Source organism: Struthio camelus, chromosome 6 (assembly GCF_040807025.1).
Source record: "Struthio camelus isolate bStrCam1 chromosome 6, bStrCam1.hap1, whole genome shotgun sequence".
In the NCBI taxonomy this organism is placed as follows: domain Eukaryota; kingdom Metazoa; phylum Chordata; class Aves; order Struthioniformes; family Struthionidae; genus Struthio; species Struthio camelus.
In genome coordinates this window covers 39,270,905-39,297,463 of record NC_090947.1, presented here as the reverse complement: position 1 = coordinate 39,297,463, position 26,559 = coordinate 39,270,905, and the positions used below count along the sequence as shown (strand labels likewise).

Here is a 26,559-nt window from a genome sequence, read left to right as displayed (position 1 = left end):
AAACTTGCATTATTTTCTGAAAACATCGTAATTTCCTCATTCCCTGACACACACTCCAACAATCTATTTTCAGCATATTTTTTTAACCAAAGAAAAGGGTCTGTAATGAAGCTCCAAGTGTTGCAAGCCAAGAACAGATACTCTGGGCAATTAAGATCCAGAAGGTATGAAATAACATTTGCACGCTCTTATTCTAAGAATTTAATCAAAACGCAGAACAAGAATAATCTCTCAGGTCAGTCTGAGCTACACCCTGGCAATGCTACACAATATATCTCGGGTCCAGTTCTGACAGTCTCCTCCTTCCCTCCTACTTCTCTTGCATGTTCCCCATAGATGTCCAAGTGTTCGGCGAGACTCGAAGGGGACCACAGAGGAACAGCCAGGCGGTTCTGAGCTTTGCAGTCGCTACTTCAGGAATCCCTCCCTTTGTACAAGTTCAGTGTAGGATAAAAGGACCTACATCGGGCTGAAAATCTTGCCCAATTTTTTCAAGAATAACTGCACAAACCTTAAAGGTAATGTTCCACTCCGGTATGCACATCTAAGAGTTTCATTCTATAGATTAATTTAAAAAGAAATACATTGAGCTCCTCGCGCAGAATCTGGCACCGTAGCTTTTGCGATCTTATCATCATGCTCCACTACTCGTTGCAGATCACGCAGTGCTATAAGAGAAATCCTCACCTCGTCTGCCCTGGCGATCCTGGCAGTTTTCGGGAGCGCAGGGGCCCCAGGCCGACCAGGAGGAGACGGTGCACTCCGAGGGACATGGGACGCTGCACAGCTGGGAGGCAGCAGGGACAGGGCCCTGGCACAGCTTCCCATCAACAGGTCTAGTAACTGAGAAAAAACAAAAAAACAAAAAAAAAAAAAAACCACAAACTGATTTTGTTCTGACCAAGGCACAGAGCTCCACGTTTTCCTCCTGGCATGAGTTTCCAGCAACGCACCGTAATCCAATGCTTCTTTAGGGCCTTACCTCCCAGCTGAAAAAAGTTAACCCTCCCTTCAGCAAGGCATTTAAACTTTTGTCTAGGTCATCCATATTGAACAGGGCAATTAAGGCCAGGTGTAGTGGTAACCAGGTGCTTTAATGATAAATTCAGCACCTATTTTCCACCATGGCCGAGTAACAGCATGAAATCTAATCCCTACGTGCCCGAGGACCTCGTCCCATTACACTGGAGAGTGGGAGGCATCGGAAGGGAAACCCCAAAGCTCACGCTGCTACGGGGAACCAGGCTGAGGTCACTGCCAGATCCCCAGCTTTGCCAAGTGCCAATTGTGTCAGTACGAACTATAAAATTGGAACGCCAATTCCCTTTGTATAGCCATTTATCATAAGAGATTTCTGCTTTCAATTTATTTCTCTTGCCTTTTAACTTTTTTTTTGGAGGGGGGTGGGACAGGAAGAGAAGGAAGAAGACTCTTAAATCTGTCTTCTGAGTCATTACATGATATTGCATTTTAATTACATTATGGACTGAATTTGGCTGTCTCTTTAGATAAATCAGTATCAAAGCAGTCTTTCAAAAGGCAAAGGCTTGTTTGAGTTTACTCTGCCATGGTATTACCACGACTTCATTAATTTTTATAGCGACTGAATTTGCTTTATCCTCATTTTTAATGTCTATTTTTCTTTGCTCCCATGCATGGAACTGACTCGAAAAGGATTTAAAAAAATATGTGCAACATATTAGCAATCTTTTCTCTTTCTTATATTTTTACCAACTTCCTTAAAATGGATCATTTAAAGAAAAACATTTCTTTTGAACACAGGATCTCAGTGCTCAAAATCCCAATAAATTTTGATCTGCAAGTACTGAAGCTGAGACATAAGACCAGTATCAATGCCTATGATTCTGACTCCTCAGAATAACTGGATTAAATATTAACCGCGGAAATTTAATTCTAACCTGAAAGAGTACACCGGAGAGTAAAAACAGCACTTTCCAAATGATTTTTGAGACACCTTATGGCCTTTGACATGATCATTCAGAGATTACAACACGTCGGCATAAATTCAATTCACCTGAACGCTAACGTAAACAGACTTTTTCTAGAGACTGTGTAAGTAAAGTGATGGACAGAATGAGATAAATATTAGAGTTTTAAAGATAAGAGTATTTATTTTACCAAGAAGCCTCATGCATCACTTAACCTGCCCTTCAGCGTTAAGCTCTGCAAAACTGTGTAATGTTTTTAGAGAGCTCACTTGCAGAAATGAAAGAAAATAAATCTGAGAACATACAGTCAACTCAAAGAATTAAGTCCAGTCCCCTTCTGCCCTAACTCAAGGTTTCATTGTTAGCAATGTCCCTTTTCTCTTTATTAATTTAATAAATAAAATTTAATTAATTATCACTAGATAAAGCAGGCTGGTTCTCCAGCCCTGGTTACGGAACGGCTACAACCAATGGTGCCTAGAGTGTTTTCAATGAATTTTAGTTTGAGTAAAAGAAAAAAAAGGAAAGTCAACAACAAATAAGTTGAAGGGATGTGTTACTTTTGGCAGGCCAGGGAAGACTCCTCCTTATTTTGGAGGAAATCCCTACTTTCCTTTCTCTGCTGGCCAGATTCCTGCTCCTCTTTCTCCTTTGAGCTGACTCCTATTACAAGCTTTTACTGGGAGCTCTTTTCCTCTTATGATTTCCCAGGACCAACAGCACATTTGTCACTAGAGTAAGACTGCTTGTCTTCTCACTTCCCTCCGTAATCCTATACAGTCTATAAAAAAGTAGATTAGAAAATACATGGATTATTTTAATGAAATATCATACATATTCTAGGCCTGTGCCCGTTTATACTCCCACTGCGCTGACTACAGCCCTCCGGTGAAAGTCTTCAGAAATAAGAAACGAACACAAAGGAACAGGCTGCATTAATAAGCACGCATACAATACCATCATTTAAAAGAAACAGGTTGCTATAAAGAGCTGCTATTCGCAACAAGAAACAGCGACCGTACGGAGCACTGGGGCTCTCCAGAAAAGGGTTTCATCGCTTTGTCAGCCATTTGATAGGCAATTGCTATTTCCATCAGTAGATTTCCATCGGTTCTGTTTAAAAGCTTGATGTGAATTTTGTCAGAGCGCCTGCTTAAACCTAGCTGCTTCCAGCCCCGTGACCACGCATTCCCTTTTTGCTATAAAGCTATAGCGAGGAGGAAAGCAGGAGAGATTTTGAAGCCGAGAGGAAGAACCAGGGCAGAGGAGTGCTGCCTTCTTACTCCTCTTTGGACGCCCCGAGCGTTCCCGTGCGGGGACGCCTCTCCTGCTGGCACGAGCCGCTAGGACGACCTCCTGGCTCAGCACGCCCAACATCGTGCCGACACCGTCATGTCTTTCCACAAACGCCTGCGAATTTCTCCAGCGCAGCGCCTGAGCCTGGGATCAGCCGACCATCCCTAACGCCGCATGCTTCGCTATGAGCCGGGCCACACGCTACCATTCACTCTCTTTCGACCTCTGGCCATCAGCAGGATTTCTCAAGCTTTACCTTCTCTGTGACATGGTTTTGTTTCTTTTTAGCTTCATCTTAACACCTCAGTTTAATTTAACTCCTTGTAATAATGCATGAGTCCTATAATGTTCTTAGGAAGCAACATTCACTCCCCGCAGAAACTTCCCGAATATCGCTTAAATACCTTTTTTCAATTAACTATACTGTGTCTTTTTCCACGAAACTTTTCGATGCCAAAACTCTCAGAGATTGCAGCCTCCAGAGAGGCACAGAGAGCCTGGCCAGGGACGCCCTGCTGCAAAGGTTCAGGAAACATGACTCAGGGTATGTGCGTGGTAACAGAGCTGCTAGACCCCTCTTTAAATACCAGACAGCCTTCTGATTTTGCTCAATAATTGACTTCGCAAAGGCATTTTCCTATATTCACACAGGAAGAGTGCTTTTCGTGAAATTATTTTCCTGAGAAAAATATTAGTCTCTTTTTGGGGAGCAAGGAGGAAGGCAGAAGCGAGAGCCAGGGAAGGGAAGAGTGGGAAGGGGAGGCAATCTCTCGTTTCAAGTAGCAGCGTATTTATTTCGCTTGTTCGTATGTTTTAAAATCCTTTCTTCCCAATCTATAGACGAAATTTGAAAAAGCAATCAAGTACTAATCTAGGAGCCTCTGAAACATTGCACATTTCTATAGCTGTTATATTGAATCTATCTTTTATAAACGTGACTACAGCTGTTCCCAGCACCAGTGTCTGCCTGAAGTTTGAATTTTACTATTTGCTGTTATTTTCAGGTTATTGCTACCAGCAGGAGATAATAAATTGGTTCTAAAGTATCTTGTTTCCCTGTATATTTTTACTGTGGTCCTGGGTACTGATTTTGGGGGAGACTGGAAGAAGAAATCAGCTCTGATGATACAATTATTTGCATAATGTATTTTTAAGCCAATAAATAAACTACCTGTAAATATCTACCCATACTTGTAATATGTACAGTCATATGTACCCGTACTTGCAGGCACACACACCAATATTAGGTTACAAAGCGATGACGGTCAGTCAGAGAGGGGATGTAAAGGACTGCATTTCGGTTGCAGTGATTCCTTTCGAATTTATTTTTTCAGTCCCCAGGAGGTAAATAACACTTTTTCCTGGACCTTAACTTCACTTCCCCTTTAGAACAAAAAAAAGCAAATACTTCTGATATTAACAGCCATATGAGACATTTCTAAAAATCTCTAACGTATCTGGAATACAAGGGAAGAACATCAGGACTCTCTCTTTTACAGGGAGGCAGGCTTTGTTTTAGTTAACATTCGATTCGCAAGGTAACAAATCCAGAAATTTACCGTATCTTTTGGCAAAACTATGCCAAATTAATTATTCCCACGGTTCAAGAAAGCAATGGCGTATCTTTACAAATGTTCTTACTGCCAGCGCCAGGACTTATGAATCAAAGACCCCTGGATCAATACGAAGTGAAATTACTTGAGAAAATCACAAGGGAGTGAATTGCATTATAAAAACACCTACCTGTGTATAACATAATAGGGATTAACCAGTACAACATTTGTAAGTAATTTCTTTAACCTGAAAGACTTGGTTTTAGAGTGAAAACAGAAGATTAGACAAAGGAGAAGTAGCGAATGCAATTTAGATAGCCTGCAAACGGCAGCAGCCCTAGCTCATTGCCTCACTCCATTAAAAAAGCCTAATGCACCCCATACCTGATGGAAAGGGGGCTTTATGCTCCTAAAAAGAATCAATTAGTTTGGAAGCCACAAGGCACAAAGTTAAAGTCCTATTATCAATTAAAATCTCTTTAATAGACAGGAAACAAAGTATGAATAGAAGGCTAACCACAGCATGAAAGAAGGTTAACAGCAGCTTGCCAAGAGCGACAACGGTTTAATGTATTTCAGAACATTAACGACGCCTGCAACTTTAATAAAGTGACACGGATTATTAGTACTTCACTGAATAGGAAGTTTCCCTGTGTCCACACACCCTGTTGTGCAGCGGGACCCTGATCCCAGCCGGGCTCTCCTCTCGTTTCACTGTGGCAGAAATCGTACGGGTTATCAACGGAAAGAGCCAATCTGGCAAGCTTTCATACCGAACGCAGCGCTTCCCGGGCACTCACCCGACCGACCAGACCACGGGTGGTAAGAGAAGTTAAGAGCGTCCAGGAAAAAAAGCGAAGGCAACAAGGATGCTGGGGCGGCCAGTAAAGGCAACGGCGAGAAGGGAAAAGGGAACCTGCACGATGCTCAACACCTTGCCGGCCGCTGCCTGGAAAAGCCCCCCAGACGCTGGAAATCCCTGGAGGTAGCAACAGACCGCCAGAGACGGTGAGCGAAGGCCCAGAATAAAAAGGGAAGAAAAGCCGAAAGGTGGGGATATACCCCACGAAAGCCTCGTACGAGGTCGACCTTCGTCCCTCGCTACGTCGAGATTTCATTCAAGAGCGAGAACCATCAGGACGTGACGGCAGGGACACGTCCACGACGCGCAGCGAGCGGCACGGCCGGCCCAGAGGCGGCTCGCACGGGGCGAGGGCACGCTCAGGGTACGGCGGCACTCGCTCGCCCGCGGAAAGCGGCAGAGCTGGACCCGCGCACCGCTGCCCCCAAGTTTCTAAGGTTGATGTAGCTCTAACGCGTCCTGCTCCAGAAGCAGCCCACCCGGCACCGGCTTCGGTACCTCCGCGCCGTGCCCCAGCCCGCGGGGCGGCCGCGTACCAACCCGCGCAGCTGAAAACTGTGCCGTTCGAGCACGGCGCGGCTCACCTTCCTCCTAATAACAGCAGGCGAAGATACTCCAAACTAATCATCCCGGTTTCGAATTAAATTAATCCAATTCCTGTGGCAGGAAATAACCACAAATCGCAAATGCTTTCAACTTTTTAGATTTCAAAGATAAGACCTGAACTAAAACCTAGTACCTCATGTGAACCGACTGGGCCACATATTAGTTGCTGCATCCCAAAGCTAGCTATATAAATAGATGTATCTTTGATGAGATGAATATTTCATGGCCATCAAATAGCTCGTTGACAAAAAAAAAAAAAAAAAAGGTATTCTTTTAAAGGTACTTTTAGAAGGTACATTTTTTCACTGTCAGTCTTTTGTATGTATTCTTTTCATTTCATTTTAATTAGTTTCTAGACATGAAAGAATTGAAAATATTATACCTCTAATATACACAGGTTGCATTTCCCTAATGGATTTAAATTCAAGTTTTTGAAATGCACATTTAAACAATACCATCAAGCACCCCCAAGATCAGAATAAAATTATTTGCTGTCTTGCTTCTAAAGGGTTCCTGCGAATAAGCCAGCTGTTACATATTTATTTTTCCATTAAGCGATTTTAATCTTGTAAATTCTGCTCAGTGTTTGGTGAGCTTACAGATCAATAACTCGGCATCCCAGCAATATAAATCTGATGCAGGCTTGCCTGAATATATTTTGCACTTTAGAGGTATATTTTTCATTTTTTCTAGCTAGTTAGGTCATACTGAAAATAACCAAATAGGCTAAGGGGGGATTCTTGGGCATTTCAGTTTAGTTTGGGGAAGGGGAGGGGGGGGTTCCACCTGAGAACTCGGTTTCGGTGAATTTGATCAACTAATTTACACGCTGGATTATCCTGTTTCTGTATCATCAGCCAGCCAAACAAAACTTTTCTTATGCCATTGCTGACCCTCAGTTATCCTTCCCCTATGGTCCCAGCCAAGTTTTCTTATGACTAGCATATTCTAACCCATTCCTTTTCCATTTTTATAAACCAGACAAGGACATCAGGATCTAAACAGCAAAGTCTCTAAATTCTCATTTCCTTAGAGTAAATCAATCTTTTCATTCCTGCAGCTTCACCAGCACAGAGGCATAAATTTGACAAACAGTACGCATCTAACATAGGGCAGGGCTCGCGCTCAGGCACGTAGCGCACACCCGGCAGCCAACTGCTACAGACAGCTTATCTGTACCAACCCAGTCTTTTCCCAAAAGATATGCAAGACGGTAACAGTCTTAAATGTTAACAATCTGCACAACCAACTTACTGTTTCTAAGGAGTCGGAACTGGTGGTTCGCACGACAGCCAGCGCTCCAAGGACACGATGGTGCCTTGTGCAACCAGCGCTCTTCCCTGACATCTTTCACTTCCTGAAACTACCTCCACAGTTTATCGAACACATGCCACATTACCAGCTTGACACATTAATCCCCCAGAAGGCATGCACTGGGAAATCATGATTCAGAGCAGAATAAAGAATTTTTTAAAAAAGAAAAAAAAAAGGGGGGGCATCCTCATCAGGAAATGGAACATACCCAATAGAGAAGGTAAAAACGCATACTTTAAGGCTAAAAAAAACAAAAGGGCAAAAAGAAAGGGATGAGAATAAATCCATAACAATATAGGAAGTGAAAGCGAAGAGTCCTCAAATATATCTCGGAGCAACTCTTAAGAGGCATTGAATTCCGGAAAATAAAACGCGTTGCCAAAACATCTCCTATATGGGAATTAAGGATACTTCAAAAAGTTTGCTCACCCAGGTAAGAAGGGATTAGACGTTTCTGTCTATCAGAAGCAGAGAGAAAGTTCAACATTTTGTGGAAAAGAGGAAAGATCAAGGGAACCGATATCCTTGGTGACCCATAGAAAGAGGACTTGGTAATCACTGAGGTTGGAAGGAGAGGGGAGAGGAATGCTTTCTGACTGTTTTGGGATACCACTAATGAAGTGACTTGTAAGACAAAATTATACAAGGGAATACACGAGGATGGATCAAAAAGTAACATTATTGATACTGTAAAGCTACGTGAACTTTTATTCAGTCTTGAACCTTAAAGAGACTACAGGAGTTTTAACCAACACGTTTTGTTGTTACAGTCGGTGGCACGCTACAGTTTATGAAAAATCAGATCAAAGATGAACTGGATGGAACCCTAAGATCGAAACAAATAAAAACAAAAGACTATAGCCTGGTGATCTATGGTGGAATGAGTGAGCCAAGAAATTAAGTCTATCAACAGCTGACAGGCTGCATAACTCTTACAGAAAAGAGGAATTAAAATGTAATAAAAAAGACTTTTGCAAGAAACACTTTTGCCAGCTAACAATAAAAGGTATCTAAGAATAAATAAGGCACAATTACTCCATTGCTCCCCAACAGGGCAAAAGTCAAAGAGATTACTAATTAGCTAAATCTATTTCTTTTTTTTTTTAAAAATACACTATGATGAATAGTGAAAGAAGATATACTCATATCAAAAATCACCTAAAGGGAAGTTAGCAGCATTTATCCCTACAGATTTTAAGCAGGGTCAAGCCTCTTTTCAGTGCTTTACTAGGAATTTTAATATGTTATGTTATGGAAAAGTAAGGTATCTTGTTGGAGGATTTCAATAAAATCATAATTAAGCCTGTGATGGGTGAAGAGAGATGAGAATCACATAAGGAGGAACATTTGAAGAGCTATTAACTTTTAGGAAAAAAAGGATCGGAGTAATATTCGGATGAGGAATGGCCTATGTTAACAGATTAGGCTTATTACTCTAGAATGACATTTTTCATGTTTTTAATATTAAGGGAAGTGGAGTTACCTCAGTACCTGGAGAAGCGATCAGCTACTTCGATCATTTACTGATGTATCTGGTATTAAAATCCAAGAACAAACAAATATTACAGAGACAAATATTAAGCAAACAAATATTAAGCAAATTTCTAGAATTTCTTACAGGTATGAGAATTAAATGTGGATTTTCAGATGGAAAATAACAAAGATCAAGCAGATAGGAAAATGCAATGAGTTGTGGGCAAGGTGGTAACACGAGATAAATTTTATTATGAAACTTTGCTGTGCTAGGAATACAATAAAGAAGTCTCAAGGAAGAACAGCATTTCACAAAGGTCTTTTCAGTCCTGTAATTAAAACTTCAGCAGACAGGCTCCAATAACTTTATAAGAAAATTCTGAAAGTGAGAGGTAAATTGGAGCTCATTCAAACAAGTAAAAAAGGAAAAAACGTCAAGATATATAAAGCACAAATCTTACGAAAGAATGACAGGGCAGGCAGATCTCTAGTTAGAAAGCTACAGAAAAGACGGAGAAAATGGCAATCCTAGTCACTAGGGACAGCAAAGGACGACCGGAAACCAGTTCAGATAAGAAAGACGACACTTCTGGAGAATTGCATAAAGGATGCTATCCCCTAGACCACAGATAAAGAGTTCTAATCTCCAGAAATATCCCAAAAGCAAAATTTAATTAGAAAACAAAAGGATATTCTCTGGCTTCCAGAACAGAAGGCAAAAATTCCTGAAGATTACATGTAGGCACTTCATATGTTTATTAACAATTTGAACATAAATACAGACACAATCCCCAGACTCTAAAAGAATTTTAATTCTTGTATTATTGGACTTAATTAATGTGATTGAGGAAACAAGGAACGCTGTATCTCCAAACGAGGAGAGAAACTACATAAACTGATGATTCTATAATGTTCTTCCATACTTCTATCAAATGTTTTTTTTTGGTTTTTTTTTGGCACACTGGGGATTCTGAGTTAGTGAGGTTCACCCACATTACACAAATTTATTGTGGGAAAATTATTTGAATAATTATCTGAAATTATGACATTTCAGATCATATTTAGAAAATCAACTCTCTCAAATCTCTTCTCTCCAGAAAAGCCCCCTTACAGAAGGGGGAGGAAACATATGTAATTCTACGTTAGCAGTATCCAGCTTTGAAGATCTGCATTTCTGCTTTTTTTTGAAGCGCTAGAGCTTCTATGTAAGTGAACAGATTTACATTTAAAGAGAGATACTAACAAGGATAACCACCACCATTTATTTCTACAGTTTTCTCTAGGTTTGAGACTTCTGGGCCCAGCAATCAGGGAGTATCCTCAGATGACGGGAAGAATGGACCGACTGGGGCTGCGGTAGCTCACTGCGTATATTCTATGCTGCTTTTTGTGCAAAACTTGTTTCCTCCTTAAAAGCAACATCATTTCAAACATGTAGATTTGCTGCGTTAGATGACTACTTTTCTGTGAAAATTAAGCCTTACAAATTTAAGTGGTTTAAAAATTCAATGAGATGCTTAAAGAAAAAACACAAGGATCTTTTTAAAGCTAATTATGTAAAATTAAGAAAAGTCTCACAGTTGCATAGCAATGTAGATTCCTTGGACGGACAGAATAGTTAACATGAAAGACAGTGTAGTCTCAAAACCCAGGTTTCTATACTTAGGGTTATCCATTTATATACAGATATAGATATCTGAATCACGCAACACCTTAAACACTTATCAAGCATTCCCTGTCAGCTTAATCCAGAGATATGCAAGAGTCTCTAAATGCAACAATATTATAAAGGACTTCAAAGACTGGAAGATAACGATTCACAGATTTGGAGGCAGAAAGCCTCCAAACAGTAGATCACAAACTCAGCTGAAGCTGCCATGGGAAAATTATTTCAAATTATTTGTTGATATGAAACAAGAATAGCACAAAATGGTTTCTTAGGTGAATGCTGAATAGAAAAACAACTTAAAATACTTTTTTAAATTCACTTGGTCATTCAGACCACCTTGCACTCTTTTCGGTAAGTATGAAAAGTTCCTCCCATTTGTCATCCCTGTTATAAGTATGAAATTCCTCCCTAATGCCTAAGCAATAACTAACTGGACTTGGGTCACAGCAGGGAGGTCTTAGGTCACCTCTTTGCCAGGAGAAAGATATGAAATCTTATCGATACATTTCTGAAATAATACCATGATGAAAATTGTTCATTTCCAGTATCTTCCATTCAGAATTGTATAATCAAAAAACAGGAAGATTTCAAGTAGACAAGCTTCTGAATAACTGATAATAAGGACTCCAGAAAATAAGGGCTCACTTAATATACACATTTTAATAAAAGAAGAAATAGGTGAGAAGACTGATCAAATGAAAGAATGGGAGAGATATCCTGCAGGGATAAAAGAGATTGGAGCAACATATATAAATACTTCACAGATGGCACCTGTCTCCAAGAACAATTCAATATGTATTATTTAAGAATGCTGCTGCAGAGACCATGGGACAAAAATCTTCTTTTACATATGTCACTGTGCTTAGGTCCAAATTCTCAATGGAAGTATAAACACTGTGATGGACACTAATATCCTGTTAGACTCACTTGTTTGCCTACTGAATGATCCCTTTAAGGACACTGAGACGAAGAAAGAGATACTACTGTATTTTCATTAGTAGCTCTTAGACTCCACATTAGCTTAAACACAGAAGGATTAACTTCCCCCTCTTCTCCCCAGCACTGAAAAAACAGTATGCTAAAACATGAGATACCCCAGTGATAAATAAAACTGTTGTATCTGTTCAGACTACCAAAAAAGAGGCAAGAGAAGCCCATCAATTCCTTATTTAATCAAAGAACAAAAACCAATCAGCCAGGAAGTGAGAGACATCGAATATTACTGGACAGTAGGGAAGGACACTAGGTTTTCCCTCTTTGTATTTGTTTCTCACTTCCTAAGGCCTACTGCAAATTAGCAGTATTGCCTTGGTACGGTGGAAATAATTTATACCTTGTGCAATTGCTGTGCATGCTTGGTTTTTTTAGTTGCTAATAATTTTTATTTGTTCTGAAAAAAGAAACCGTTAGAATTGTAAGAACGAGGGAGAGGTACCCTGATGTTTTTTCTTTCTGGTGAGTAAAGACTTGCAATTTTTAAAGTGCACTGAACATTGAATAAAATAAACATCTACAGGTGACCAGACACTGGAGATACAACACAAATTCTATTACCAATTACGTATCTAAGGGTTTCAGATATTGGTCCTCTAGACCAATTCACAAAACTAAAGAATAAAAAAAAGGGAATGAAGTCAGACAGTTAAAGCTTACCACTCACTGACCTGCCCCATAGCGGTTGCACGGATCAGAGAATTGGTTAGAAGGATGAAGACGGTCAAGAAACGTTAGGCTCCTGTCACCAAGACTTTTCTTACTTGGAAAGACACGTGCATCGCTTGCTTATGCACAACAATGGAGTCTCTCTCATGTCAGGAGAGCAAGATAGCGCCAGATGTTTGGAACAGGTGAAGTAGCAACTATGTATGGACTGAACAGAGATTAAAACAGGTCTCGTTTTCTATAATCCTAGTGTCTGTGCAGGATGCAAAGACACACAGGGTGCCCAAGGAAACATTTGCTTTGGCTTTGTAAGCAAGTAAATCTAAGGCATGATGTTGTGTTCTTATTATCTTACCACCTCTGCTCAAAAGCATATTCTGCAGGAGCACTACATACAGTAAATAAAATAGACTAAGATGAATTATTCATCATGCATCTGTATCTACTCATTATTCTTCTAAAAGGAAAATAACTCACTTCCAGACTCCAAAAACTGTCTGTCTGCTCAGAAGTTGTGACAATATTATTTTGGCTTTCCCCTTCAAATCACAAGAAAGATTGTGTATCAATGCGAAGCAGAGGCTAAAGCCATATCCAGAATGGAGTGTGACATCTTATTTTATACTCTAAACCAGGACTAAAAATACAGATAAATGGATCCAGCTACCAGGGGGCTGGGCTACCTGATATACGAGACAGGAAGAAAACTCAATTGCAAGGACTGGTAAACAAAATCTAGCTCCTTCTCCATCCTCCAAAAAACCCCTCTATGAATATGCCTACATAACTGCCAGGGGCTCACCCCTAGAAAGCTTTGGCTCCTGGGGGTCCCAGGGCAAAAAAGGAACCTGCGCAGAACCATGCGGCCCTCCTGCTCCCTCGGGCACCCAGAAACACCCTCATCGGCGACCACCGCTACAACGATGGCATCAGCTAGCCTAAGCCCTAAGCCCGACTCATGAATGCATGCTACAGTATTTTTTTGCTTCTCTTAAGACACAGCTGCTTGCAGCAGACATTTCAGAATGACTCTGAGCACATACCTTCCTTCAGTTTGTGCATCCCAAATTCTAAGGTGATCTGGACACAGTATACCTCCCGCATCTGTATGCCACCTCCACAAAGGGCTACGTGCTTGCGGCGTCGAGGGTCTTGCTGGTCAAGGAGGAGAGAAACTTGGCAAGTTTTCCATTCTGAAGTCCTCCACGAAAACCTTGGGAAGTGAAAGAAAGCCAGTAAAACAAGAGTTTTTGAAAAGACAACGGGTGAGGTAGTGGCAGTTTGTGAGACGACAAAACTGGAAATCTGCAGAACACAAATTGCTTTATCCATTGCAGTAAGACTTCCCTGTTTGAAACACAGACCGTTTGGAAACATATTAAATGTTAATTTTATGACTGTTAAATATTTGTCATTTGTTAGTAATATTCGCAGAACTTTTCGCATAGTGCTAATCTGCAAAGCATCCTAAAGCACTAAATCATCCTGACAACTGGAGGGTGCAGAAAAAGGAACAAAGATTAAGAGGTTTGATTAAGTGTGAAAACTAATTCTCTACCCTGTGCTCAAACCACTAAACCGCCTCTCTTGGCCAATAACTAAACATCTCATTCTGAAGTGCACTTAATAGCTAAAACCCAACATACATTAATGGAGTTCCAAGCACTGGGCAGTTTTTCTATAGGTGACAGCTTTATAAAGACCCAGGGTATTGCTAATTCTTTCAAGGAATTGACTAATGTAACTTAGTTCTCAACTTTTTCTTCCTAGAATTTGTGATACATAGCAAGATCTAGCAAAAAATATTTTTGTTCTATATTCAGGTCACCCCAAAGAACATAAATGGCTTTCAAGAAAGGATAACGTTTTGGGACACACATAGTGAATACTATATAAACAGTCATCACTAGCATATCCTAGCTTAAATGCCAGGAAAAACATATTAAAACTATAAGGAAAATAGTGTGGTGCGTCAAGGAAAGGGAAAACTGTCATGTCTCGAAATGGAGGGCATACTTCTAATACAGCAGTTTTCACAGACATAATTCGTTTTGATTAACAGGTCACAATACCCATCCAGGAAATAAGAGCATGAAGTCTTCCTTCAACTTCCTGACTTCAAATCTTTGGAACTATTTTTTTGTTAACCAAGCTCTTTAACATTTCTGCTGCCTAATATATTTGCTTCTCTATAGTCCATAGTTCATTCTTTCCATACAGCTTTCGCTGCTTTAATATGTGCAAAATAATTGCCTTCTTTCCTCAAAATTAACGCTCTGCCCTCTTACATCAGTTCCACAGGTTGTTTAAATGCCATATGTTTGCTGGCCTGACGACTGATCGATGTAAGCTCAAGCACAACTAGATATCTCTAAGGAAAAAGACTTCCATCTTGTAATGCTGTGCATTCTCCATAGCAAATATGTTGCCTGACTACAGCTACTGTAAAGAAACATGCATCTCAAAATTATATGAAAAATAAACACATTAGTTTGCCTGAGCACACATGAGTGTTCGCATAACATCTTATGCTGCAAATATGGGCATAAGAATGATTTCTAGCCACAAAACACTTTTTTTGTAACGTACTCACAGAAAATGTTTGTGAATACTGCCAATTACTTTTAATTTACAGGTACTTTTCAGATGAGCTGTCATGCTCTCTTAAATAATACACACCACCATGTGCAAATTTGGATACACTCAACAGGGTTTATTACCAGCAGAGAAAATACACTTTTTACATGACAAGCACGAAATAATTGAACTCCCATAACATATAAAGCGCAGGAACGAATTATTTCTTCTGGGGGAACTCCTTACTGCATGTTTTGAGCGTGCAGAGTTAACGTAGCCTTCCTGCTCGCAGGAAGGGAAAGAAAGCCGCTCCTCCTCGAGCATTAGGTGAACAAAATTCCTCCTCCACAGCCCTTTAGGACATCAAATTTTTCAGGTCTATATTTTCAAAACTAAAAGTCTAAATATAGAGCACATACATCTTTCCTCAGTCATGGAATTACTTGTTTCAGGGAAGTATTTCTTAAAACAATAACTAAGTGACTAAGGAAAAATTCATTACCAATATCGAGCTCAGGTGCTCAGCTGTGAATTCTGGACCCTAAAGACTTTCTTTCAAAGGTGTGAGCACCTGCTTCTTCTATTCGGCATGAACTGTGGGAGTTAACACCTATGAAAATTAGGCCATCAGTGATTAAAATTATGCAAAGTAACTAAATCCGAGCTCAGAGATAATTAAACCTCATCAGCCTCTGAATCTAAAAAAATCCCTTTAGATTTCTTTACAGAGTAAGTGGATACTCTGCTACACCGCTGCAGAGCGATACTTAATGAACAGCTCTCAGGTGCCAGAGTTGGTGCCTGCTCTTCTGCGGGCAGCTCTACAGCCTAAATCTGTATCAACCCATCCTGCTTGTTCCCAGCTGCACATGCCCTCCACTGCGTGGAGTTTCAAAGAAACAAATTCTGGTCATAAGTATTAGCTTAAAGAATACACATTTTCATGGTCTTTAACAAGTCAACTACATTGGAAACATATCTGACATCCTGTTATCCCACTGAGTGCAGAACCTAAGGTAAGATCGTTGCCGGAGGTAACAGTGATCCTCAGACACTGTTTTGCAGCAGAATCTTTGTAGGCTTTCAGGCAGAGCAGCTGATACTTCCTGTGACTTTGCCCATCCCTGGGCTATCATACAGACAATTAACATTACTAACACTGACTGCATAATCTCTGTTTAAATTTAATCAGAAGCTTATCAATAGTAATTAGTGAAGAACAGAGATCAGTGGCTGGCAAACGTCTGTTTCTTTGCAACTTCAGTGGCTTTGAGTGAGTATCCACAAATGATTAGCAATATCCACAGTGGTTTTACCACCTGACTGTAATTTCTGCAATTGCATGAAGATGACCTAAGCCACCAATGCAACTTTGGATAGTCTGCACGCAAGGACATCACCCATCTGGCCGGATCACGGGGAAGGTGTGGAACCACAAGCCTTGGAGATAGGGGACTACAAAGCCATATCCCTGAGGAAGAGGTCGATCGAACAGGAACTGAAGGAAAAACCTGAAAACCACTGACCTCACTGGAGATGTACTACATCAGCATTAAGACGGGGGGCCATGTCATTCAGAAACCTCACTCACTTCCCCTAGAGGATGATGAGCACAATAATTCAGGAAGTGAAAGGGGAATTACACATTTGGATCATCAAAGATGGTCACAGTCAGTGCACACTTGCAATCCCTATGCCAAAAACGTGTGGCTGTGACAATTTTCATGCCAACAGATTTATCATCTCATTTTAATACTTACCAACATTAGATTACCTGATTACCAAGATTAGATTATTTGACACAAACTCAATATACTTATAGTCCTAGATGTGGCCCAGTTTATCTACAGAATGCCTTCTAGAGCTAAAACATCACCATCTTTGCCTTTGGCTTCCCAATAGGCCTGTTCCACTTTCTGACAATACCAGTTACAGGAACTACTACCTTCCCAAGGTTGACAGACCCCATTGCCACTCATTAGAGAGCTAGTTCGACAACGTTGTCCAAAATGGGAACCTCTGGAATCCACACGCAGTTTTATGCCTCTGCTTAAGGCAATATGCAAACAATCCGCACAGTGGCCGCATGAAAAACGTCCAGCCTTGGGCTGAAGAGGTAAAGCTTCACTGTGGCTGTTTCCTTGTCTGAGGGGAGGGGAAGGAGGCTCCCCAGCCCTGATTCACATTAATGCCCTATCTTTAATTAGGGCACATACTAGGGCTCATATACAAAGTGATACCATCACATTCATATCTCAGCAGTAACTGTAAGCTTTCTGTAAAAAAATCACATCTTGAAAACTTTCCCTTTTTTCATCATTTAACTTCTGAAAAGCTTTGAATTTCCAGCAAAGCAAAGAGGTTTTTCTCTAAATCCCTGTCTCGTAACATAGCAACCACAACCAAAATGAAAGACTTAAACACATAATCATAATTCTGGAAAAATCTATCCATTCCAGGTGAATGTGAAAGCGGCACATCAAGGATAAAATGGCATAATACATTGTTTTTAAAATGATGACCCAGTGACAGCGATGCAACAAATAAGTGCTTAGCATCTCTCCAATTCATAGTAACCTCTTGATCTCTTCAGTCTATAGGACTTAGAGCAACTTCCTGGGAATTGGGAAAGTAAATAAGACACCTACCTTAAAGACTTTCAGACTAACCTGATTAGGCAAATTCAAGGCAGAAAGAAAGAAAGATAGGCTTGTGTTGAGGCCTCACAAATGAAAGAGAAATCCTTTAATTTCTGATACTGAGTTTCCTTAAATTCATTTTCTTCTTGTAAGGGGAAAAAAGAAAACCGTCTGGTAAACCTCAGCAAAGCAACAAACGAGGTATGTACAATTCAAGGGGAGAAAAGTATAATGTTTCCAGGTACTACACCGCAAACAGAATAAGCTCAAATCAGAACAGGAGCATCAAAGGCTTCCTGTGCTAAGTCACAAGGATTAACACTACATTCTCCCGCAGCTGAAAGCTACCGCTTTCCAGGCTGCAGTACTTCCATTATCTGAGTCACCAGTTCCCAGGCACCAGGCTGTAGCCTGTAATATGCACAGATAACATCCTTTACTGGCTGCTGATACATAAATAACATATTCAGAAATGTTTGCCTTCCATTCATTAATATAAAATCCCTCCGGCCCACAGAGCATGAGATCCGGTACAGGCACTAAACACACCGTAACATTATAGCCTTTCACCTCCTGCATCTTTCTGCAGCCTTCAGTGGCTAAATTAAAGTTCACTTGCTAGGCAACTACTGTAAAATTCTCTTTAAAAGCCACCTGGTGAGAAAAGTTCCTAGTTTATCATCTGCATTTTCAAATAGTAAAACCCTACAAATAACTAAATACCAGAGATTGTTTGAAATATTTTTGGTTCAATGGCTATGTTTAACCTGAACATCTAACGTTATTGTTCTGAGCTAGTTCATTAGACAGTTTATCCCAGTTCAGACAGATACCTTGCTGGAGATGTCCCCTGAAAGACTGAAAGCGTACAGGCATGGCAGGATGAGAAAGGTTTAAGAGTTTGTACACTCATGAAAACTGTGGCATAGCACTGCTATACTGACGGAATAACAGGTTTCCGTCCATACCAAGCGTGGCACCACGACAAAACTATCAGCCGTATGCAGACTCTCACCTGCGGGGCTCTGCTGGCTCGACACCAAGCCCTTAATGCTCATTCACACCTTAATTCACTGCAGGATCAAAAAACAGAAAAGCTGAGAAACTAGGGAGAGACATTTGTCTGCTCGCGGCCTGATTACCCATGAGCCGGCATACCCCAATCAGGTGTCACCTGCAGCCAGGCTCCCATCCAGGGGACAAAATCAGCGAGACAATCTCGCAGTCTATTGTCTTTGAAATTGATATGCATTTGGGCAGGAGCAAAAATCACGCCATAAGAGCTTTTTCATAGGAACTAATCAAGCAATAGAATTTTTTTTTTTTATACTTCCTCTCTTCTGCTAGCAGGGTGCACAAAAATGATCAGCGTTTGATTCTGAATGAACTCAACAGGATGGGGACACTTGTACAGGTTATGCCTTTCTAAGAAATGTATCTTGCAAGGGCTTTATCAAAGGTTTTGGCAATACCTAGCAAAGACCCAAAAATTCACGACTTGATCATTGAACAGACAGACCTTCTATTAAACACATGCATTCACAGACAGTAAGATTCATCTACATGTATATAAATTTTTATCAGTCTTGAAGCATTTTACAGTCAGTCCCAGAACATTTCACATGAAAAATTAAGCAAAGTTTTATCTTCTTTGCAAAGCAAATTAGGCCCTCTCTACACTAGCCTGACCAAGCATAATAGCATGGGTTTGCAGATAGAAAGGAAATTAGATCCTCACCTTCCACCAGAGCCAAGATTGCCGTAAATCAAGCAAGCACTCAGGAATTGCAAAGTTTTCTTCATTTTAAGAAGTGTCTGGAAGGGAGCTGCATAAAGACTGGTCTGTTACCTCTGATCAGCTCCCATTTTCCTCAAGGAGGACTGAATTTTTTTTTTATGGGAAGATGAAGGGGAAACATTAAGTAAAGATTATGTTTTCAAAGCCAGTGAAAGCACAGCTATGGAGACCTGCCCAGTCTCTGCACAGCCGAGGAAATTCTGTTGAACAGCAAACAATGTGAAAGCTCTTTCAAAAAAACAGAGTATCTGCCCTCAACTTCTAAAACAGGAAAACATAAACTTCTTAGTAGCATCTCTAATTAAAACTTATTTCTATTTAAAACTGTAACCACTGTTGCAGCAAGAATGATAATAGCAAAAATCACAAGAATATTAATAAGTAATACCACTAATAATAGTTAACAATTGCCAAATCAACGATTTTATAGACATAAAGAATTAAATGTGACACAGGAACATACACACATAGCCAATCAGCTGTGCTTGACACAAGGCAATAATCAAACAAGAGCTGCTCTGCTGCAGAAGACTTTATTAAAAAGCCCTTACGCTACCTGGGACAAGGCTGCAGTTGTTCTCCTCCTAAGCTGCACGCTTCCTTCTCTTCTAGCTCGGGGCAGCCCTTGCCGGCCCCCAGGGCAATGCTCTTCACGCTGCGGTGCCTGCTCCGGAAACCCGGGGAGAGGTCTCCTGCACGACAGGTCCTCGAGCAGGCACTCCACGCAGACCACGCCGACGTCTCGCAGTCCTTTGCGACGACACACGACTTCAAGGTCACAGGGATGGTTTCTTGCACACAAAGGCTGCGATAAGAAAACAGCAGAACAGCTGAGGAGGTCTTGCTTACCAAATTTTAGTTTTTCAACCCAAACCCAAAAATATTATACAACCTGTCAGGGTCTGGTCTCACTCACACTAGAGGAAATCCAGAGTCATTTAGGGTATGTCAGAAGAACTGCATCAACATCAATACAATGAAAGTAAGGGGAGCTGTAATACGAGAATATATTGCATTTTCAGAAAGTTTTGGGTGCAATTTTACATGCTGAGTACTTTCCACATAACATGGCTGATTCACTTCAAGTTAAAAGAGATGTAAAAGGCACTACGTTTGCACCCGCACATGAGAAGAATAAGATTTTCATAGTTTATCCGAACAGAACGAGAGCCCAGAAGAACTGCTGTCAGTGGCGCCGGTTCTCATCGCCCTACGCATCGGGCTATATAGCCACAGGCCCACGAGGCCAGATGTCCCAGTGCTGCCTGCTGAGCAGCTCCACTCCACTGAAAAAGGAGGAATTCAACATCTCCCCAACCAAGGCCCGCTGCGGCTTGTTTGTCCAAAAAGAAATGGAGTCACATACCAACAAAAAATGTGTTAGTAGAAGGCTTTGCTTTCTGTTATCAAACCAACGCAATCAAAGGAGGTCGCAATGTTTTCAGACCTAACAAACCATGGAAGACCCTGGAAGGCTGAAACCATGCTCGTATTTTTGGCCTCAGCTCCCCCTGCTTACACCAGGACACAGCCCTCGTTCATTCTGTACAAGATCAAAACGCTGCACAAGGCTCAGCGCAGCAGAAAACCAGCCTCTAAGAGCTCACAACTGTAGAGGTCAGTTTGATATCAAGACACAATGGAACAAAGTTCCTGAATAAAATGGAAAAAAGCGTCCCAAATAGCTTTTCAAAATATACAAAAGTAGCTGTGGGTGGCAAATACTTCTGGGAGGAGACAAACTCTCGGCTGAGGCCACCGTCCTTCCTTGATCCTTCATCGCAGTATCCAGCAGAGCTGTGCAGGTCTGAAAGCGCTCCCTTTTGCCCACACGCACTGAAAACGAACAAGCAGAAACGCGGCTGCCTTGCTCCACTTCTTCACAACCGATCACCAATCACACAGTCATCAATAACCTCCCCAAACTGGAGAAAAACCTTTCTTTGTCTTGCAAATCTTTGCAAATCTTTGCAAACTGAGGTAACAGAGAGCTGGGAAGGACAGACTGGAAGAGGAATGGGATGCGTACAAGCAGAGACATCACTGCAGCGCCACGAGGGAAGGCCAGAAAAAAGGAACTACTGGGAGAAAAGGATCTAAGACCTCTTGATTTCAGCCCGGTCTTAAACCGATGATGCAATTCAGTCTCAGAAATTAGAATCAACACATGAACTCACTGTGAACTTTTTTAAAAAATCATCTCCAGCCCCCAGATGCTCACAGTCAGGCTTTTACCAACTTAAGGAATAAATATATCTACACAATATATCACACAAAAGGTGTGAAATGTAGCACTGGTGCCAAAGAACCAGTTGTTTAGCTCACTTTAACATTACTTATAACACAGACAAACCAAACTCTCGCTAAAGAAAAAATGCTGGGGCACATCTATTCACTAAGCTTTATTTGCTTCAGAATTAGTCTTTTGTACAGAATTTCAAAGGAATTACTTATCATTGAGCAACGTTACCTCCAGAGGGTAGAGGCTGGATGCCTGGCAAGAGATCGGGCTCCTGCCCTGGATAACCAGCAGTCCAATGCAAAGCTGGCAGGCCAGAGGAGAAGAGCGCAGAAGGAAGGGACAGGGTAATAAGGACTCCATAAATATCTTTTCGGACTATAGTCTGCTCAGGGAAGACTGTCTCTTTGGGCAAGGTCTGAGGCACGAGGAGTATTTATTAATGCAAAGAAATCCTTGCAGAAGTATGGAGAGGAACAGTTTCTAAGCATAAACGTAATCCTTTTTTAAGTCCTGAAAAAGGAATTCTGGGGAGGAACTTCAATACTCCAAAGGTGGTAGACTCTGTAGACCAGCTCTGGTCACAAGAAAAAAAAAAAATCACCAGCCAGAGCATAAAAAGTAGAAAGCTGTAGAAGAAGAAGCTAAACCTAAAGTGAAGGGGCCTACTTTTTAAAAAGGAGTGTTTTTCTCAGCACATTTAAGAGTGCTGTAGCACAGGTTGTTAACACTTCAGGAGCCAGTCACCTGGCAACCTCCTACGGGGAGCAGAGGAGACACAGGATATTCGCTCGCTTCTCCTCCAATTTACAGATTGATCCAGTTCTCATGCAGGTCAACAGGAATATTCCCATTGACACCTGATCAAGTTTGATTAGGCCCTCAATTACTGGCAAAATACAGCACTTATGGCCTAAATCTATACCCCCAAACAGAAAGTTTAACTCTATACTTCTTGTCTGTTTCTTCACCTAGAAAATAACTCACGTTGTCTCACAGGTGCTGTGAAGGTGAAGTTGCTTGTTTTTTGCTAATTAACAACTTCATAAAGTAGAAACAACCTGTGATATAGACGCCTCAGAACCAAATTATTCTTCTTCAGATCTGAAAAAGACTTCTCATGACTCTATTACATATCAAATGCAACTGATTCTTTATCGCAAAACTTGCTTCTGGTACAAAATGTCAATACTATTGAACCAAGGGCTGCACAGTAACAATCACTACAGCTGAACTTGTACTAACCCAGTAATTTTGAATCTTCTGCTCGTAAGATGAGGTTAGGTAGAGACACATATGAATTGTAACCTTTTTTCCCTTTACTACTACTTCAGTAGGGATATCAAGAGAGCTGCCTGTGCCAACACCTTAACAAAAAACAAGAATTACTGAGTAGATAAAATACAAATGCAAATCATAGGCCTGATTATGCTAGAAGACCAGATAGAGCCCATCTAAGAACATAGCGCAGAGGGTAACCAATGCCACATTTTAGAGAGTCATCTAAACTTCATCTTCAGATACCACTATGAGGAGCCACTTCCATTTTAGGGGCCTGCAGTGCTTGTAAATGGGACTGAAGTCTGGCCTGATCTTTACTGAAATACTGAGGAAAATGAGGTCTTTAAAAATCTGCTTTGGGGTCTTCTATTAAACTCATATTGCTAGCCCCAATTCTTAGCGGGACAATACCTCTCCATGTATACATGGCTCCATACATATGCCAACACTGGCCACAAAAGACATCTCTGCCCAACAATTCTTCTTGCTATCTGCAAAACCCTCGGAAGCACGAGAAGGCTGAAAACCATTTCCTTCCCTAAGAAAACCCCACACTGCTCCTGCCACAATAGGTGAAAGAGATAACTTTGTTGGCTTTATGGTGAACGAGACGTGGAGCTGGCAATTTCCATCCTGCTTCTCTTCTGCTCGAGTAGATGTTTTTGAGAGAGCATTACAGGAAACAGCCTAACAGAATGGGAATCTAATTAAATTGCATCTATTCATTCAGAGCCCAGAAGTCAAATTAATTGTGAAACTGAGCAACACAAAGAGCAAAGGTAAAAAGCACGCTGCTTCCTTCTGTACTAAGTTCAGACACAGTCTTTCACGTCATAGATGTACTAAGGACAACCTAACACAGATAAAGCTTAGGCATGCAAGACAGTCCTTACACTCTCTGCTCCGAGGCCGCCAACCGTATGCGTATTTGCACTGCTATGCCAGTTTCCAAACTAGCAGGGAATACAGGAGAGGACGAAGGAAGTCTTGGGGAGGCGAACTACTACATAAGCCCCGCCCGTAGATTAACTTTCTGCTTATTAACATATCAGGTTAGATCTCCCTTTTCAGGTCAATCTGATGACTGTAATATAAGTTACTTACACAATTGATACTTTTTACCTCGCATGGTTGGACTGACACTGTAAAACTATAACAATTTTTTCATAACGTATGTCACGTTGCCTGCGCTTTAAGAGGGATCAGTTAGCGGACAGCAGAGCTATGAAGTCGAAGTTACCTAAGTGCCAGAGAGCCCTCTGACTGCCTGTGCATTGAAAGAGCAATAAGCCACATAACAAAAAAACCCATTAAACCAAAGGAAACCTAATCAGTTATCTAACATTTCAGGCTACTAGGGTAACTGCTTGCTCTACTTGGCTAATAATATTACCATCTAATAATGAAAGCAGTCCTGCAGCATCTAATAGGATCCAAACCTGTTTTTCCCTTAGGAAACCGGCAATCAATGTAACAGGCATATTTTCAAGGATTCAGAATGTATTTTAGGGCCCTCAAGAGCTGCAAGGGCCGTTCTGGAGACTGATGATGTCCTATATTAAATTTATACAGCTGAGGTTTCCTTGGCAGAAAAAACACACATCCCTTCTGCAAGGGTAAGAAAGACCAGGAGTATTTGCCTGCTACACAACGGAGCAAGGCAAACAGGAGTTGGGAGATCCCAGGGCTTCGGTATCAGAGATGAATCAGTCTCCAAAGCTTAATGCGCCATATCCTGGTTCAATTAAGAATACGTACAGACTTATATTTGTGTTACCTAGGCAGACATTTAAATCTCACAGCTACAGAAGCGGTTGGCTTTCAGTACAATTTGAAAACAGAAGAAAAAAGCCCAGTTCTTACTGGGCAATATTTTTAAAATGTTACCACTACTGAAATGAAAAAAAAAAGCAGTAATTGTTCATTTGTTTTGTGTGCATTTAATAAAAGCAAAGGAAATAAGAGGCAAAAAAAAAAATCTAGCAAATAAAATCCCCTTCTGATCCCATAGCTCAGGGACTGGTTTTCAAAACTGAGTACCTAGGCTCATTTCTGCTTCTGCTGGGGAGAATTTGAACAATTCTCTCCCAGAGCAGAATCATAACCACCAAATAGCATATTACTGTGCAGCATTCCCACCTTTGTACTGTGAAATTTTAAACCCATCAAGAGAACAGAATAGTGTCAACAGCAGAAACTGCAAATAATTTGTCCTAAAAATGTACGCTAGCACAACGGTTAAGTGCAATCCCCTAGGAAATGGATAATGTGAGTTTGAATTACACAAGCAAACAGAAGACATGAATGCTATCCTTGATGGACGGTCTATCCCTTGACTGAATTTGATCTCACGCATAAGGGCAAAGAAAGTAGAACCCCAAATCTAACTCTATTTATATCATCATCATCCTCCTACACATGGAATTAGAAGTTTAAAAAAAATACACACCTAAAAAAGACTCTTAATCCAAAGGCAAAAACAATCCCTAAAACCATTGCTCCTGACTTCAACTTCTTAGTATGCTTAGTAGTGTACCCTCATCACTTGTGCAAACCAAGATAAACTTAATTAGGATTTAAGTGCCTAGCTATAGGCAGTCATTGCACTAAATCATGATTTAGGTGTCTAATCTAAATAGAAAAAAAAAGAATACAAATGCCTTTGTCTCTATACTCAGTAGGTTTTCACAACTGTGCCATGATAGAAAGGCACAGAGAAAAGTTTCAACATGTACATTTCTTGGGACTTTTCAGGGACTTTTTAAATGTATGCAATAAAAATTTCAAACTTTTTTCCCACAAAATGAGAGTCTCAAAAAGCTTGAAATCATATCTATGAAATCATTTTATTCTAATGTTATTCTTTTTAGTCTTACAAACACAAAACCTCTACACCAAAATTACTTCCAAGCAAAAATGGAACCCGTTTCAAGTTCAATTGTGGTTCAGTTATTTTAAAGCGTTTTTCAAAGCACAGAGATGCATCTCTGCCTCTCCTCTTCCTTTCTCTCTTTTTCGTTCATTTTGACACATGCAGGACATCCAGACTGAAATGCATTTCCTCAAAACATTCCCACTTCTACCTACCTGACCTAATAGGTAGGTCTAACCTCCCATGTACTTGTACGCCTCTCAAAGCGATTACAATTCACAATTTTTACCTTTAAAACGCCAGTGATTTTGCCTTGTACCTTTAAGGCCGATATAGACACAGAGATCTTCATACAATCAATTATTTAAATGAAAACAATGTTTTCCCTGTCACGCAAAGGATTCTTCAGCCTCCACCTAGAAGTCACTTTAGAGCCAATGGATTCTCTTAGTTGGGCTGAACTGGGTAAAGCAGCAAGAATCCATGAAAACCTGAAAACCAATTTCAGGCACGTCTCCTGCGTCTGCTAGCTATTTCACAAGAAGAAGGCATGAAGCACAGTCATTTGCGATTCACAGGAATCGCAAACTTTTCAGCAAAGGAGCCAAAATGAATTTCCTGCCAGTGATCCTGCATCTAGAAGAAAGCATTCAATCTTCTAGCCTTTTAAAACAGCTTGTGCCCTTTCCACCGAACTACAGCTTTTGGCAAAAGAAATCTCTTTGGCACTCGGGACCGTCCCAGGCGTCCCTCTCCGTCGCACGCACCC

At 40.8% G+C, this 26,559-nt stretch overlaps 1 protein-coding gene across 2 annotated transcripts in view; it reads right to left on the bottom strand.

Annotated features, from left to right (window-relative positions):
• Positions 1-26,559, bottom strand: part of THSD7B (thrombospondin type 1 domain containing 7B) — a 557,432-nt gene that overhangs the window by 187,236 nt on the left and 343,637 nt on the right. For both annotated transcript variants that reach the window (XM_068949257.1, XM_068949258.1), the window contains 3 exons: positions 19,955-20,203; positions 13,428-13,597; positions 688-843 (listed from right to left, as the gene is read on the bottom strand). In XM_068949257.1, coding sequence (XP_068805358.1) covers positions 688-843; positions 13,428-13,597; positions 19,955-20,203 — 575 coding nt within the window. The remainder of the gene's footprint in view (positions 1-687; positions 844-13,427; positions 13,598-19,954; positions 20,204-26,559) is intronic.